At 38.2% G+C, this 15,210-nt stretch overlaps 10 protein-coding genes across 10 annotated transcripts; 6 read left to right on the forward strand and 4 right to left on the reverse strand.

Annotated features, from left to right (window-relative positions):
• Positions 1-956: 956 nt before the first annotated feature.
• On the forward strand, positions 957-2,375 carry UGA1 (4-aminobutyrate transaminase; the record flags this gene model as incomplete). The annotated part of the gene is made up of 1 exon (XM_015609838.1): positions 957-2,375. One exon carries the CDS (start codon positions 957-959, stop codon positions 2,373-2,375), a length of 1,419 nt encoding a protein of 472 aa, XP_015469336.1.
• Positions 2,376-2,688: 313 nt separating this feature from the next.
• On the forward strand, positions 2,689-3,645 carry AC631_01009 (uncharacterized protein; the record flags this gene model as incomplete). The annotated part of the gene is made up of 1 exon (XM_015609839.1): positions 2,689-3,645. One exon carries the CDS (start codon positions 2,689-2,691, stop codon positions 3,643-3,645), a length of 957 nt encoding a protein of 318 aa, XP_015469337.1.
• Positions 3,646-3,934: 289 nt separating this feature from the next.
• Positions 3,935-4,207, forward strand: AC631_01010 (uncharacterized protein; the record flags this gene model as incomplete). The annotated part of the gene is made up of 1 exon (XM_015609840.1): positions 3,935-4,207. One exon carries the CDS (start codon positions 3,935-3,937, stop codon positions 4,205-4,207), a length of 273 nt encoding a protein of 90 aa, XP_015469338.1.
• A 245-nt stretch (positions 4,208-4,452) lies between these two features.
• On the reverse strand, positions 4,453-5,301 carry AC631_01011 (uncharacterized protein; the record flags this gene model as incomplete). The annotated part of the gene is made up of 1 exon (XM_015609841.1): positions 4,453-5,301. One exon carries the CDS (start codon positions 5,299-5,301, stop codon positions 4,453-4,455), a length of 849 nt encoding a protein of 282 aa, XP_015469339.1.
• Positions 5,302-5,565: 264 nt separating this feature from the next.
• VMA7 (H(+)-transporting V1 sector ATPase subunit F) lies at positions 5,566-5,946 on the forward strand (the record flags this gene model as incomplete). Its single annotated transcript, XM_015609842.1, has 1 exon — positions 5,566-5,946. The coding sequence occupies one exon, from the start codon at positions 5,566-5,568 to the stop codon at positions 5,944-5,946; it is 381 nt and encodes a 126-aa protein (XP_015469340.1).
• Positions 5,947-6,188: 242 nt separating this feature from the next.
• On the reverse strand, positions 6,189-7,814 carry CHS5 (Chs5p; the record flags this gene model as incomplete). The annotated part of the gene is made up of 1 exon (XM_015609843.1): positions 6,189-7,814. The coding sequence occupies one exon, from the start codon at positions 7,812-7,814 to the stop codon at positions 6,189-6,191; it is 1,626 nt and encodes a 541-aa protein (XP_015469341.1).
• A 190-nt stretch (positions 7,815-8,004) lies between these two features.
• AC631_01014 (Rpd3L histone deacetylase complex subunit) lies at positions 8,005-9,624 on the reverse strand (the record flags this gene model as incomplete). Its single annotated transcript, XM_015609844.1, has 1 exon — positions 8,005-9,624. One exon carries the CDS (start codon positions 9,622-9,624, stop codon positions 8,005-8,007), a length of 1,620 nt encoding a protein of 539 aa, XP_015469342.1.
• A 310-nt stretch (positions 9,625-9,934) lies between these two features.
• On the forward strand, positions 9,935-11,341 carry AC631_01015 (uncharacterized protein; the record flags this gene model as incomplete). The annotated part of the gene is made up of 1 exon (XM_015609845.1): positions 9,935-11,341. The coding sequence occupies one exon, from the start codon at positions 9,935-9,937 to the stop codon at positions 11,339-11,341; it is 1,407 nt and encodes a 468-aa protein (XP_015469343.1).
• Positions 11,342-11,770: 429 nt separating this feature from the next.
• Positions 11,771-14,368, forward strand: COG4 (Golgi transport complex subunit; the record flags this gene model as incomplete). The annotated part of the gene is made up of 1 exon (XM_015609846.1): positions 11,771-14,368. One exon carries the CDS (start codon positions 11,771-11,773, stop codon positions 14,366-14,368), a length of 2,598 nt encoding a protein of 865 aa, XP_015469344.1.
• A 141-nt stretch (positions 14,369-14,509) lies between these two features.
• Positions 14,510-15,175, reverse strand: YTH1 (cleavage polyadenylation factor RNA-binding subunit; the record flags this gene model as incomplete). The annotated part of the gene is made up of 1 exon (XM_015609847.1): positions 14,510-15,175. One exon carries the CDS (start codon positions 15,173-15,175, stop codon positions 14,510-14,512), a length of 666 nt encoding a protein of 221 aa, XP_015469345.1.
• Positions 15,176-15,210: the final 35 nt, after the last annotated feature.

Consider the following 15,210-nt stretch of genomic DNA (forward strand, 5'->3'; position numbering starts at 1 on the left):
TATAGTTAGAACTATAGAGTGTCAAACGTAACCTAATTGTCACCTTTAACGCCTTTAATTGTAATTCATACTGTCTACTTTTTAACGGTTTACTTTACTCTACACTTTCATACTTTTACTATCATAACCTGCTACCAAGCGTTCTACTATACTTATATGTTGTGTAAAACGCCTATACTATCAGTCATAGATATCATGCTAGGGTGCAAATAGCTGATTAGGCAAGTCCATACGACTCGCGGCTTATGTGTATGGATCTATAGATCTGATGCCCCTCGCTTACGGTTCCTTACGCTCAAACTCGCTTCTCCGTGGATAAACAATGTCACAATAGTCCAGATTGAAGTCGTTTGGGTTATTCTAGCCGCACTGTCAATACTGTTGGCTAAATTCTTCATTCAGTATATCTTCCCACCGTTCAATCACTCTGCATTCTAACTTGCTATGGTCATATTCGTCATTCAAGTCGACAGTAATACTATCGGCCCTAGTCTCCATTATTGTTCTCCAAACTAACCGGCCTCTTCGAGGCTCTTCGAGTATCCGTCATATCCCCCACTATTAATGTTCCATCTTCTTCCAATATGGTGTTAACCTCTCCAAAACATAGCTTGAAACGCTAACCTCTATTCCACGAACAATACTCATGCATAACAAAGCACAATAAAAATCCAACCTCGTACATTGGTTCAGGCGCCAATGTAGGCTATCATGTAGCGGTCTTTCCGCTTATGAACTCCATATAGCGCTATTTGCGGCAATCGTCGATGCCTTTTGCTCAAGTCAAGGAAATTTTTAATTAGCGGCCAATTTCCGTTTTGGGCGATTAGCGCTTATTGGTATCTTCCCCATATAAATAGTTTGATTCCTGGCATTCCCATCAATTTCTTAAAATTATTCGTTATTGTTGCTTCTTCTCATCATACTAAGTAATAGATAGTGATATCTTGAGTGATATGTCCATTTGTGAGAAATATTTTCCAAACGAACCAGAAAAACCAGTCGTTAAGACTTCATCATTCCCAGGGCCTGCATCCCAAGAGGGTATCAAGACTTTGAATAAGGTCTTTGATAGCAGACCAGCATACTTCATAACTGATTACGAAAAGTCAGTTGGTAACTACATTGTCGATGCTGATGGCAATGCCTACTTAGATGTCTATGCTCAAATCGCATCCATCGGGTTAGGATACAATAACCCAGCGTTAATTGAGGCGGCCAAGTCCGATAAGATGATCAGAGCAATTGTGGACCGTCCAGCCCTTGGTAACTTTCCAGGTACTGATACTGCAGAAATTATCGAGGATTTATTGAAGGCGGCTCCAAAGGGTCAAGATAAGGTTTGGTCCGGGTTATCTGGAGCCGATGCCAACGAATTGGCATTCAAGGCGGCATTCATGTGGTACCAAGGTAAGAAGAGAGGATTCAATACTCCATTTACTGCTGAAGAAAACGAATCAGTCATGAAGAACGAGCAGCCAGGTAGTCCAGAATTGGCCATTCTTTCATTCAAGAGGGCATTCCATGGTAGATTATTCGCCAGTGGTTCAACCACCTGCTCCAAGCCAATTCACAAGTTGGACTTCCCTGCATTCAAATGGCCAAAAGCTGAATACCCATCGTACAAGTACCCATTAGATAAGCACGTTGAAGAAAATAAGAAGGAAGACGAACGTTGTCTTAAAATCGTCGATGAAATCTTTTCTACTAACAACATTCCTATTGCCGCTTTGCTCATCGAACCAATTCAATCTGAAGGTGGTGACAACCATGGTTCAAACGAGTTTTTCCAAGGATTGAGAGACTTGACTTTGAAACACGGTGCCTTAATGATCGTTGACGAAGTCCAAACTGGTGTTGGTGCTACAGGTAAATTCTGGTGTCACGAACATTTCAACTTGTCTTCACCTCCGGACATGGTTACTTTCTCTAAGAAGTTCCAATCGGCTGGTTATTACTTCCACAACCCAGAAATTGTTCCAAGCACTGCATACCGTCAGTTCAGCACCTGGTGTGGTGATCCAGCTAGAATGATCTTAGCTGGTGCCATTTGTCAAGAAGTCATAAAGAATGATTTACCAGCAAAGGCCCAAAAAGTCGGTAGCTACTTGTTCTCCAAGTTGGAAGCCTTACAAGCCAAATACCCTAAATATCTTATTGACTTGAGAGGTAAAGACAGAGCTACTTTTATTGCTTGGTCTTTCGACACTGGTGCTACTCGTGACCAATTTTTAAAGGACATGAAGTCTGTCGGTATTAATATGGGTGGGTGTGCTGAAACCTCAGTTAGATTAAGACCTACCTTAGTGTTCGAAGAGAAGCATGCCGACATCTTCGTTGCTGCCGTTGAACAGGTTTTATCTAGCTACAAGTAATTTATTATGATTTAATATGGCTAATTATATATAGTTTAATGAATTAATTCGATAATTTTATCTTTGTTAGTGTATATTCATTCCCCATATAAATCTAAAAGATCGCTGTAGTAAGCTTATCGTGATCTGTCGTGCTCGGCGATTCTCGGTAATAGTTTTTAGTGAAATTTAAGATTTCAGCCAGTTTACTATCAACAACATACGCCCCAGAGTCGCCATATATATTCATTACACTCCACATTTGCTGAAGATTTAAGCTGGCATAGCATAGTTATTATAAGAAACACACTGACGAGACTCTGGGCAAGAAAAGATGTCAGAATTTGAAATACGAAGAGATGTGCCATATGACATCAAACAGTTTTTAAAACTCGATTCTAACGCGTCTTTAGTATCAGGAGGTATAGCAGGAGCAGTTTCACGTACGGTGGTGTCGCCGTTTGAAAGAGCCAAGATCTTGTTGCAACTCCAGGGCCCTGGGTTCAAATCGTACAATGGTATGTTCCCCACGATATTTAAAATGTACGCCGAAGAAGGCTGGAGAGGGCTTTTCCGGGGAAATCTCTTGAACTGCGTTCGTATCGTCCCCTACAGTGCCGTCCAATATGCTGTGTTCGAAAAGTGCAAGGCCATCATGATGGCTAATAAGGACGAAACGTCCGAACTCCAAGTGCATGAACGCTTAATCGCCGGTTCACTTGGTGGTATCGCATCAGTGGCCGCTACATATCCACTAGACCTCGTACGGGCCAGGATAACCATCCAGACGGCATCTTTGGCAAAACTAACCAAGGGTCGATTGGTAAAACCCCCATCGGTGGTCGAAACCTTGGTAGAGGTCTACAAAAATGAGGGTGGCTTCTGTGCCCTCTACAAGGGAATAGTGCCTACCACCATGGGTGTGGCCCCCTACGTTGCTATAAACTTCACTCTTTACGAAAAAATAAGAGATTACATGGATAACTCTCCCGCAGACTACTCAAATCCCATCTGGAAGCTCTCGGCTGGTGCCTTTTCCAGTTTCGTGGGTGGAGTGCTCATATACCCCTTGGACTTGCTCCGTAAGCGTTATCAGGTCGCCAGTATGGCCGGTGGTGAGTTAGGCTTTCAATACTCTTCAGTCACTCGTGCATTGATCTCCATTTTCACCACTGAAGGCTTTTTTGGTGCCTACAAAGGTCTCACTGCAAACCTCTACAAAATCGTGCCTTCCATGGCTGTGAGCTGGCTCTGCTACGATACGCTTAAAGATCTAATTGCAAAATGGTAGACATGTCCTTTCTGTCGCCTCCTACCTTCCTCTACCCCCTACATTACAGCATAGACTAGACTAATATACACTTGTATACACTTGTATACTGATATACCTCTCACGTGAATATCTCTAATTCTAACCAACCAAAATGGTTGTTTTCGAAAACAGACACAAAACCGCTCCAAAGAACGGTCGTGCGGATACCCGAATATCATACCATAATTTTCATGGTACTAATTCAATGGGACATAAATGAACAACGATTCTTCATTCCAATAGTAATAATTGAAGTAATTGATCAAATATGAGAGCTACCCGTGTTTTATTGAATGCTGCTAAGAAAACCAGCAATAAGCCATCACTTCCAGTTGAAATGTACCCATTATTCGCTGCTATGGGAGTTGCTGTTGTATCGGGTGTCTTTTTCACTTACAGACATTTCGCCCACGATAGAGAATTGAGATTGTGGAAGAATCCAGACTTATCTAACTTAGACAATGTGTTGAATGCTGAAGTCGAAAAGAAGGTTGAAAAGGACAATGGAAAGACTGAAACCAAGCAAGAAAACAAGGATTAGGCAGATTCACAATAAAGAAGTAAGCCCAGACATGGGGCTTCTTGCATGATGACATAGCATTCGCGTAGAATAGAAGCTGCAATTGGAGATAGGACGGGTGGAGCATTGATGGAGCATTGGTGGAGCGATATGGGGCCACTGGAGGTGGATCATTGGAGGGAGTCCAATTGCGTTTTTAGTTGAGTGTTTACAGTTTAATACTATATTTTATGAATTTATGTTTACCTATGTACAGTGGACGCGGTTTATTCGTCGTCCTTGATGTTCGAGTAGTAGTTAGTCAATTCGGGGATTTCGTCCAAAAGCTCCAATGCCTTTTTGAGGCCTTTTTCGTGGGCCTCGGGAAACTCGACAAGGGTATCGTTCTCGGCCATGTACCCAGTGGCCGAGTCCTTAAGGTTATATCCTTTTGCCGATAACTTGTTGGAGATTTCAAAGATATCTCCCGCATTGGTCACTATCTTGAACAACTTTTCCTTGCCATACTCATTATCGGTATCCTTGTAGTCTTCTACATCCTCTGCACCTATATCTATTGCCACTTCTAGCACATCGTCAAGAGTTTCGGTGTCGTTGAGAGGCGAGAATATAATGGAACCCTTACGCTCAAATAAATACTGGCATGGACTCAATGACGCATTAAACTTTGACATGGCATGTTTCACCAACCCAATTGTACGGGTCTTATTGTCTGTACTTGCCTCTACAATAAATGCAACACCTCCGGGTCCCATAAACTCGTATGTAACTTCCGAGAGCTGTTGTCCATCTGAGCTGATTTCCCCGGTTCCTCGCTTAATGGCATTTTCGATGATCTTCTTGGTGACGTTTAACTTCTTCGCCTTTTCAACAAGAGTTGTCAATTGAGCATTACCATCAACTCCTCCAGCTTTGACACTCGAAACAATCCTAGTGGCAATCGAATAAGCTTCCCTGGACTTCTTAGCATCATTTTTTGCTTTATCGTGCTTAATATTGGCCCACTTAGAATGACCTGCGAGCATGAAAGTACTCGAATGGAACTGTGATCTTGGAACTCTGGGTGTTCTAAATACAGACACCTGTGGTCTGATGGTCTTTGAGCGGCATAACATCCTATTTGTACGTATATAGCGTCAGGAAGTGTTGATATTTCTAGAAATTTTTCATATCTATACCATCTAACTGAGAAGTTGATCGGGTGCGTGCGTTACTCAAGCCATGTAAACTTGTTAATCCTTTTCTATCAAGCGCCAACTGTTTGTATTTAATCAATTATATTCTATAGTTGACGTCACAATTGAAGTTTTATTGGTAACGGGTTTGGTTATTACGAGCTTTCTGTTAAATTGGAGAAGAAAAATAAGCAACTTATCATCATGAGTTCTGCCAATGAAGCCATGTCAAAACGGACATTATTAGCTGCTATAGCAGATGAAGACTCAGTTACGGGGTTATTATTGGCTGGTGTTGGACAAATTTCGAACGAGCAAGGCAAAGAAACTAATTTCTTGACTGTCATACCTGGTAAGACATCTGTTGAGGACGTGGAAGAAGCATTCGAAAACTTTACTTCCAAAAGAGACGATATTGCCATTCTCTTGATTAATCAACATATTGCCGATTTAATCAGATATAGAGTTGACAATTACACCAATGCATTCCCTGCGATCTTAGAAATTCCCTCCAAGGACCATCCATATGACCCAGAAAAAGATTCTATATTAAAGAAGGTAAGGAGATTATTTGGTGACAACTAATTAATAGGCCCAGGCTTTTTGGTAATTAATTTCAATTATTCAATATTCATTTCAAGATTATATTTTTATAAGACATTTACTTTATATAGCACGGTATAGATGCAACAAGATAGTTTTTATTAGGCTTGAGGTGCCATTCTTTCTACTGAACGAAATTTAGTTTATTTATACTTATATTATAACTGAAGCTATACAAAGAAAATAATACAGGAGTTTGAGAATATATACAGCTGGGAAATATTCTATTTCTTCTTATTTTTCTTCTTATTGTTCTTCTTCTTCTTCTTGTTTGTTGTAGTAGAGGCGTTATTCGAATCTTCCTGACCTGCTGTTTCATCACCTTCACCCTCACCCTCACCTTCACCTTCACCTTCACCTTCATTTTCGGTATTTCCAGGTTCCGCCGATTCTTCTTTCTCAGTAGATTCAATCTTCTCTGAAGTCTCTGCTTCTTTATTTTCGGTATTAGGTTCATCAATTATTTGCGTTTCCTTTTCATCTAACTTAATTTCATCCATAGTTGGTTCTTTTTCATTTGAATCATTGTCTGCATCTTTAGCCTCTATCTTGGAAGTATCAACTTCCTTTTCTTTCGGTGGTGGTGAAACTTCTAAAGCCTCTTTTGCTTCTGTTGTTGCTTCCACTTTAGGTTCTTTATTCTCAGTTTCAGATTCTACATTAGACTCTATTGCATTTGCATCAACTGCATCTTGAGGCACGCTCGATCCTGACTCTTCTTTTTGAGTTTCAGTATCAACTTTATCATCAACCTTCACATCATTAGAACCAGCAATCTTGACTTCTTCAAGCTGATCATTGGCAGTTTCAGTAGTAGCCTCAGATTCAACATCTTTAGCTTCTTGCTCTGTATCTGGCACATTAGTTTCTTCCGCAGGTTTTTCTTCTCCCTCACTTTTGTTGTTATCAGCTTCATCCACAACAACTACAGGGGTCTCAGTAACTGGCTTATCTTGTTCCGTCTTTTCATCTTGAGGTTCTGGCTTTGGTTCTTCTGTAGTAGTTGAATTACTTTGAGTGGTTCCCTTTTGCCAATAGTTTCTAGCTAATATATCTGGCAATACACAATCCTTGACATAGAAGTCTCTTACACCAACGATTCTTCTTTCTCTTTCACAAGCTTTCAACCATTCAGGTCTAATGATTGGAATATTCATGTCAAATGCTTTCAAATATTCTGAATTCTGTTTGTTTTCTCTAGTACAAATATAGTGAGTAGTATCAACCTTGATTTTGTCTTGTGGTGGATAATTAGCACCCATATTCTTTAATGTATTTTCAATATCTTCCACAGTGAATTGGTCATTAGCGCTTATATCACCCAAACAAACAGTGATACCAGATAAATCTGTCATCTTGTGTGTAGTGACTTCAACCGCTTCCGACAGATAGATACCTGCCGTTGTGTCCAATCTCAATTGAAATTGGAATGTTTGATCGATCGATAATCCTGATAACTTTGTCGTCTTACTGGTCAAAGGCTGTGGAATAGCTCCCAATTTTTTACCATCCTTGAAAAGAATCAAGTTTTTCAAATTGGCTGTTCCCAACTCCAAGGTATCCCATTCTAATACACACGAAGTCTGAGTAACATTCTTAACTTTTAAATTAGGAGCACTCGGTAAGTTTGTACCAAAAGTTGTCAATATCTCATCTTGTATCTTGTGGAACTCTTTTTGCTCTTGCTTTTCTCCTTCTAAATCCTGGTCACATTTGATTTTAACAATTGACCCTGCTCTGACCCCATTAGGTAATAAAATCGTTGGAAATTCAATTAGATGATGATCTTTCGTCAACAATAATGCTAATGAAGCATCAAGTTTCCCAACGGTTAACGATACTTCTACCATGTTTATTCAATTGGCCAATCTATATTCCTTTTATTCTTCATTCAATGTACTTCTATTTCACACGTATTTTGTTTACTAAAAATTGGAGGTCGTGTGTAATCCGATTTTGCTGGTATATCAGTCTACAATATGAATACAATATGAATTGGTTATTATTAATACATATATATGAAGGTATATAGAATATAATCTACATGGGTATTCCCATAGCCCTTAGGTCGTCATTAATTTCTTCATCGGTTGCCTTTCTTAACAATAATTCTTGGCTTGGTCCGACGTCATTGTCGCCTGTATTCGAGTATAAAGCAGAAGGGAAACCATGGAACTGTAATAATCCGTTCAATATACCCAATTGGCAATTTAAATTGTTTCTTTGTTCTACTAATTCGAACACCGTATTTTGTTTGATTGCTTTTTTGCTCAAAGGAGCAATCTCATGACCATTTGGTACACTATTGGCCACACCGATGGCAGTTTCCTCTATAGGTGCCACAGCTGTATAGTTCGGTATCAGTGGGATTGCAGTGAAGTTATAGTCAGGGACAATTTGATCTAGTTGATTACGTTCCTTGTTTATTTTGTACCACAAGGACGTCGTATCAGTAATCATATCGTTTTTGCAATCCATAAGTTTCTTGAGGAAGTTCTGATGAATCGAGGTTCGAGATGCGATTGTGCTGATATCAATGCATTTCAATTTATAGTTGAGGTTTGAGTTGGCCTGCTTCAAACTATCTTGGTGAAATTGATTTATTTTGTAATAGATTCTGGAGAGTTCTGGATGTGATCCTTCTAGACAGAGTTGCAACTCATTCTCAAGTAAATTCAATTTATCCTGGTATAATTTATCTCTCAATTCCGCAAATGACGACTCGATAGATATTAACTCTTCAATAGCAAGTTTGCGCTTCTCATTCATATCTACATTTTCATTGCTTTCAGAATCTCCTATATCATCCGCATCCTCTTCGTCTGCTTCTTGATCATCTGTCTTTTCTCCATTATTCGCATCTTCGTTATCATCGTCTTCCCCGCTATTACTATTACCATTATTGAAATCGTCCTTTTGAGACTCCTCGACATCTGAGTTGTCACCTTCATTATCTTGCACATTATCAGGTATTTTCTCATCGCTCTTTCCGGTACTTGTCTCTTCTTCACTCTCTATCTTTGGCTTCTTATTATTCGTCTTCTCGGAGTCACTTAATGAACGCTTTGATGCCCTTCGACTGGTGCCATCCTCCACGCTTTGGCTGATTCTTTCCAAATCTTCCATGATTTCTTTGTTGGCCTCCGCATTTTCCTTCGGGTTTATTGACATTTCACCATCTGAAGAGCTTTCCTCTATTTTGGGGTCTGTTTTGCCAGTATCTTCATTATTCATCTCCAATGCCTCTTTATCATCCTCTTCCACCTCCTTCTCCTCTGTTTTGAGTTCATTTTCGTCGTCTTCGTTGTCGGAGTCTACCTCTTTTAAATGTGCCAATTCAGTCAACTTCGATATGGCATTCAAATCCAGCACTTTTTCCCCGCTAGTGTTAGGATCATCGTCCAAAAAGTCCATTTTGTCCGTTTCTGCTTCTGATTCGTCTTCTCCCAAATCACTAAGCTCCGAGCTTTCGTAGCTATCTCGATTGGTAGTGCTGTTGTTTTCCTGAGATTCCTGTCCAGAATTACCGTTATTCGATACAAAATTGGATGTTTCGTCGTCCTCAGACTCCTTATTATTCAATGTTAAATCAAATGGTGGAGGAGAGGTGGCTATGTCTGTTAAAGGTGATTCTTTGTTGTTTGATTCTTCCGTAGCCATTGAAAGATATCTATGATGCTATTTGGCGAATAAAAATCGAGACGTTTACAAGTTATATTTTTTTCCAAGCTTTACACTAAAAGCACAATCTTTCTTGATTTCGTTAGATATTTCAATGAATCCACTTGGTTTCTTACGTCGATTGACACCAATACCTTTACGAAGGGGTTTCGGTTTTTCTCTATGATTGTATCTGATTTATATGCAGTCTTATTTTTCAGAGCTGTCTACCCTCAGTTCGAAATTTTTTTATGAGATGAGGTCTTAAATAGATCGTTGAATATACGGACAAAACTACGATTATTCAGGCATGTCTACGTTCAGTTCGATCTTTGGATCATCAGGTGATAAAACTAATGTTGATAAAAATATAGATCTGTTATTCAAGGCTTCAAAAGGGCCAGTTTCTAGACAATATTCTGACAGGGCTAGAACCATAATTGAAATTCCAGTAGATGCCCCAAAGAAAGATTCAGATGAAGATCAGAGTGAAAGCATCGAGGAAGAAGAGGAGCAGGAGAAGGACATAAAGGCAGAAGCCAAGCGTGCAAAGAAAACGAGGCAAAAGAAGGAATTAAATGAAGACTTGGAATCGAAGTACTACGATAAATTGTTGAAGGAAAAGGATGAAGAAGCACCAAAGGTGGATAAGACAGAAAGTAAAATCGAAACAGAAGAAAAGGATGAAAGCGGATCTGGATCTGATTCAGACTCGGAAGACGAGGAGGAGCAAAGTAGTGAAGCTAAGTCCAAACGTGCTAAGACAGTTGATTTAAAGGAAGCTGAATTAGAAAAGGCCGAGCGTACTGTATTTGTGGGTAACGTTAATGCTGCTGTTGTTAGCTCAAAGCAAATGTACAAGAAATTCAAGAAACTTTTCTCGCAGTACGGTAAAGTCCAATCGATCAGATTTAGATCCATATCGTTTGATGATGCGGTTCCAAGAAAAGTAGCATTTGCTAAGAAGAAGTTACATAGCTCGAGAGACACCTTGAATGCGTACGTTGTGTTCACAGAAAAGGAGCCATCTTTGAAGTGCATTTCCAAGTTAAACGCAACTGTATTTGAACATGCACATTTAAGAGTTGACCATGTCGCCCATCCAGCACCAAAGGACAACAAAAGAACTATTTTTGTTGGAAATTTGGATTTTGAAGAAAAGGAAGAGACTTTATGGCGTTATTTCAATTCTAAAACTGACAATGACGTTGAATCCGTGAGAGTTATCAGAGACTCCAAGACCAATTTGGGTAAAGGTTTTGCCTTAGTTCAATTCAAGGACACTTTATCAGTCAACAAGTCTTTGTTACTTAATGACAAGCCAATGTCTGATGAAAAGAAACGTAAGCTTCGTATCTCAAAGGCTAAGGCGCACTCCAAACCATCTATATTATCACCAAATCACATCGACAACTCCAAGAAGTCTTATGCCTCAAACAGATCCAAGATGTCCGCAAAATTAAGTGATAATCAAAGAACGAAGTTAGGTAGAGCCCAATCTGTCTTGAATAAGAGTGATAGAGCTACCGCCGGTAAGTCCAAGTCGATTATTGAAGGACAGAGAGCTTCTAAGGGGGATCTGATTGCCGGTATTAAGGGCCTCAAGAGCAATAGAGACAGAAAAGTAAAGAAGCCTAGAATCAGAGACAGATCTACCAACTTTAAAAAAGAAAGAGACTCAATGGCTTCGGAATTGAAGAATGGTCCAAAGAAATGAGAAATAATTCCATTACTTCCGACCAATTGCAAATCATAGTACCTATAATGGTTTGATCCATTTTCATTGTGTATAATAGTCTAGTTTAATAATATATCATGTGCATATTTTAGTATCATCGTAAGATGGTCTGCGTAGAAATGGAGATTGGGTTCTAATATCGACATTCATCAATAATTTTTTGAAACTGTGGTATTTCCTATAATCTCTATATCATGGAAGCTATCTCATATTAGTCTCATCGTAAGTTCTATAGAATTAAGTAGATGTTGAAGCCTTATAGTGAACAGTATCATGAAAAATACTGTATATAGGCATTAACTATGAACGAGAACTTATATAGAAACAACACGAAACTCAATATTAAGGACCTATTTACAACACGAAACCTAATCAGTAGTTCAGTCTCTATCGATATTGTGAAATATAATGTCCGGTAATGGATTGAAAAAGCTGGCACCTTTATTCTCGGCTCTATCTGAGTCAGAATTAAATAAAACGGTGCGGACGTTAGATCAAAGGTTCCATGAAGCGACTACTACAAATGAATTGCATAGTCTAATAGCTGAAATAGATGCTTCAACAGCTTCCATTGATAAAGAATTGAATCATTTTTCTATAATAAAACTGAAAAAACATCAACAAGAAACATCCAATATTGAGTTAAATCGAGCTAAATTATCGACAACAATACTGAATTCGACAGAAATGACACTGTTATTCTCGGCAGCTAATGATCTAGGGCATTCTTTGACATTCAAAATCAAATCGTTGGATCAAGAAATTGGTAATGTCAGGCAAACCTTGGATTTTGTTACTAATATCCAGTCGTTAAAGAATAATATAAACCAGGCAAGTTATGCTATTGAGCACAAAAACTGGGAATTAGCAGCTCAGTGTTTGCATACTATTACGTGCAAGTTGCCTTCTGAATTGGTTAATGGTAATTTTGCATCTGTGGTGATTCCAAGTGCTGATATTCCTGAGTTACCTTCAGAAACCGTACAAAAATGGATTGAATTATTAACAGAAGAATTTCAAAAGAGTTTTAATGAAGCATCCAAAAATAGGAACGTTTCTGAATTAACAAAGTACTTTCAATTATTTCCATTGATTCAGAAGGAAGAGATAGGTCTCAATTGTTATTCTAAATTCATTTGTCAAATTATTACCGATACTCTGCGTTCATTGATTAATTCCGCATCTGGTGGCAGTAATGCTGCTACCAAACATGGCATGTATCTTACTATAAGTATGAAATTATTTGAGAACATATCTATGATGTTATCTCAGCACGGCCCATTAATCAAGAAATATTATGGATCTACATATGAAAATGCTATTTCTTATGTTGTAACAAAAATACAACATGAGATTGATTCACAGATTGGTCTAATTAGTGATACTTTCTACGATATCAAAAGAATCGATAAAGTCATACAAGACATTAGTCTCTATAAGTTTCCAGTTTTGTCAAAACGGTTTTCCGACCATGATGATCCTTCTAATATTGATCAAATAAATATAAACCCAGAAGACGATGAGTTGGTTTCCATCGTTGAAGTTGGTGATTTGGTGAGTGAATTGGCGGGAATCTTACATAATTGGGCATTGTATTGTAAATTTATAACGCTAAAATATTATCAATCCAATAACAATACCGAAAACGAAAACGAAGAGGGGTTAAAGCTTCCAAAATTAATTGTGGAATCCAATTTCACAAGTAAGATTCATAAAAAATTCTTACCTGCATTTGAATCTTTATATTCCTATTACTTCAGAAGATCCTTGGAGAAGGCTATAACCATTGAAGAGTTGCCCTCTTTAGAACCTCATTTAATAATGGCTTCATCATCAAATCCACCAGACCAAGTTCCTTGTTCATCTGTTATAGAAGATGCTACATTGGTATTGAATACTACTTTAAGAAACATAATAGATACTGCCCAACCAATTACACTCAAACGATTCATAAATGAAGACTTCAAAGTTATTCAAAGGGACTTAATCAATGGGTTTTTCATAAAAAATTTAAATTCCAACCAACCACGCTACAATTCCACCTTGACACTAGTTGCACCTACATCCTCAACAACTGGGGTACTTAGTGGTACTGCTAGTCCAGGAATGTCTAGAAGCGGTACGCCGGTTCATGAAGGTTCAGGTACTATGGGTTTTTTCAAGGGTGCTTCTAGTGCATTGGGTAATGTTGTCGGAAGTGGAGCATCTGTAGGAGTTGGTATTAGTACAACTGGCGCACATACCAATAATCCTAAGTTAATGAATTTTGTATTATATTTAAATACTGTTGCAATGGGGCAAGAGTATTTTACAAAGATCTATGAAAGCATAGCCAAGAATGATCCGGACTACCTAAGAAACAATTTCCCTTTTGGTAAAGATCTGGAAAAAATTGCAAGCATACTTAAAACAGAATTTTTGGATCCATTTATATCAATTACCAACAAAATTATTCAAGACAGTCTAATTAATTTTTACAATCAGTCACTTAAAAATAAATTGCTTACTCTTATTAATGACTGCTTTCCTGATGCTAGCGATTCACACTACATAATTTACTCGGTTAACACGTTAAATGATAATACGACTATATTGAAATTTACAACAACATGGCAATCATTGATGAGACCTTACAAACAAACATTTCATAAGTCATTAATTTTTAATAAGCTTTTAAGGCTATTGGTTGTAAACATGGCTAATTTGATTGAAAAAAAGTTAATTAATGTATTAAAGAAATTTAAAATAAATGAATTGGGATCACTCAAGTTGGAAAAGGATATGTCTCATATCATTAATGAAATGTGTGAAGATAACTATGAACTACGAGAAAAGTTTGTAAGGGTTACTCAATTAGTATTACTTGTTGGTATGGATGACGAGGAATATGATATGAGTAACGAAGGTGGTCATAATAATGATGCTGGTCAAGAGGACGAAGATTTGGGTGTGAATTGGGTTTTAACACCAATGGAAAGAAAACAAGCTAGAAAGTTTAGGGTTTAATTTGCAATTACATCGAATTAAGTTTTATTAGGAAATTCCTATCATTAAATTTGTCATTACATATACTATATAAAAATTGCTAAAATTAAGCATCTCAATTAACTCTATAGACCTCATTAGATATAAAATATTGTACGTGTATCAAGATCCAGACTCATCTTTTTCTTCAGCATTATCGTTTGGTATAGCATCGGTCATATCTTGATCGTCTTTGTCGGACCCCTTGGTTACTTTTTCTTCTGTAGCATCTTCATCCGGCTTAATTCTCAACCTATCTATTATTGCTTCGAATCTTGGGTGACTGTAATCACATTCGGCACCTTTGGGGCAGAAACCAGTAAGCCACAATGGACACATAATTTTTCTAATATGTCTGTTTGCACATTTAGGACCATCTGGACAAAACCCTTTTTCATAGCTTGTACATGGAGGTATTTTCAGCTGCGGATCAACATGCAAATATAAACATTCGGGTGTCTGAGTACAAAATCCGTTTTTTGAGTAGAACAAGCACTCTGGCATCTTTCTTAAATTGTATTCGTGTAAGAACTCACAGTGATCATTTTTTTTACAGAGACCTCTTAACCAATGCTTACACACGATCTTATTCGAATACATAGACGAAACATGTTTATGGGGACAAAGACTTCCATTTGGACATGAGTTATTTGGGTTCAGTGGATTGTAGAACTGGCACACTGGACGATCAGGATCTAATCCAAAATTATATTCCTTACGCAAAAATGGCTCAAACTTGAATCTCTTGTTCTTTGTATCGGGATGTATCACTGGGTTTAGCTGTAACATCGCTTTGTTAATTGTGTAGAGAGTCTTAATGAATA

Source organism: Debaryomyces fabryi (genome assembly GCF_001447935.2).
Source record: "Debaryomyces fabryi strain CBS 789 chromosome Unknown contig00012, whole genome shotgun sequence".
Lineage (NCBI taxonomy): Eukaryota > Fungi > Ascomycota > Pichiomycetes > Serinales > Debaryomycetaceae > Debaryomyces > Debaryomyces fabryi.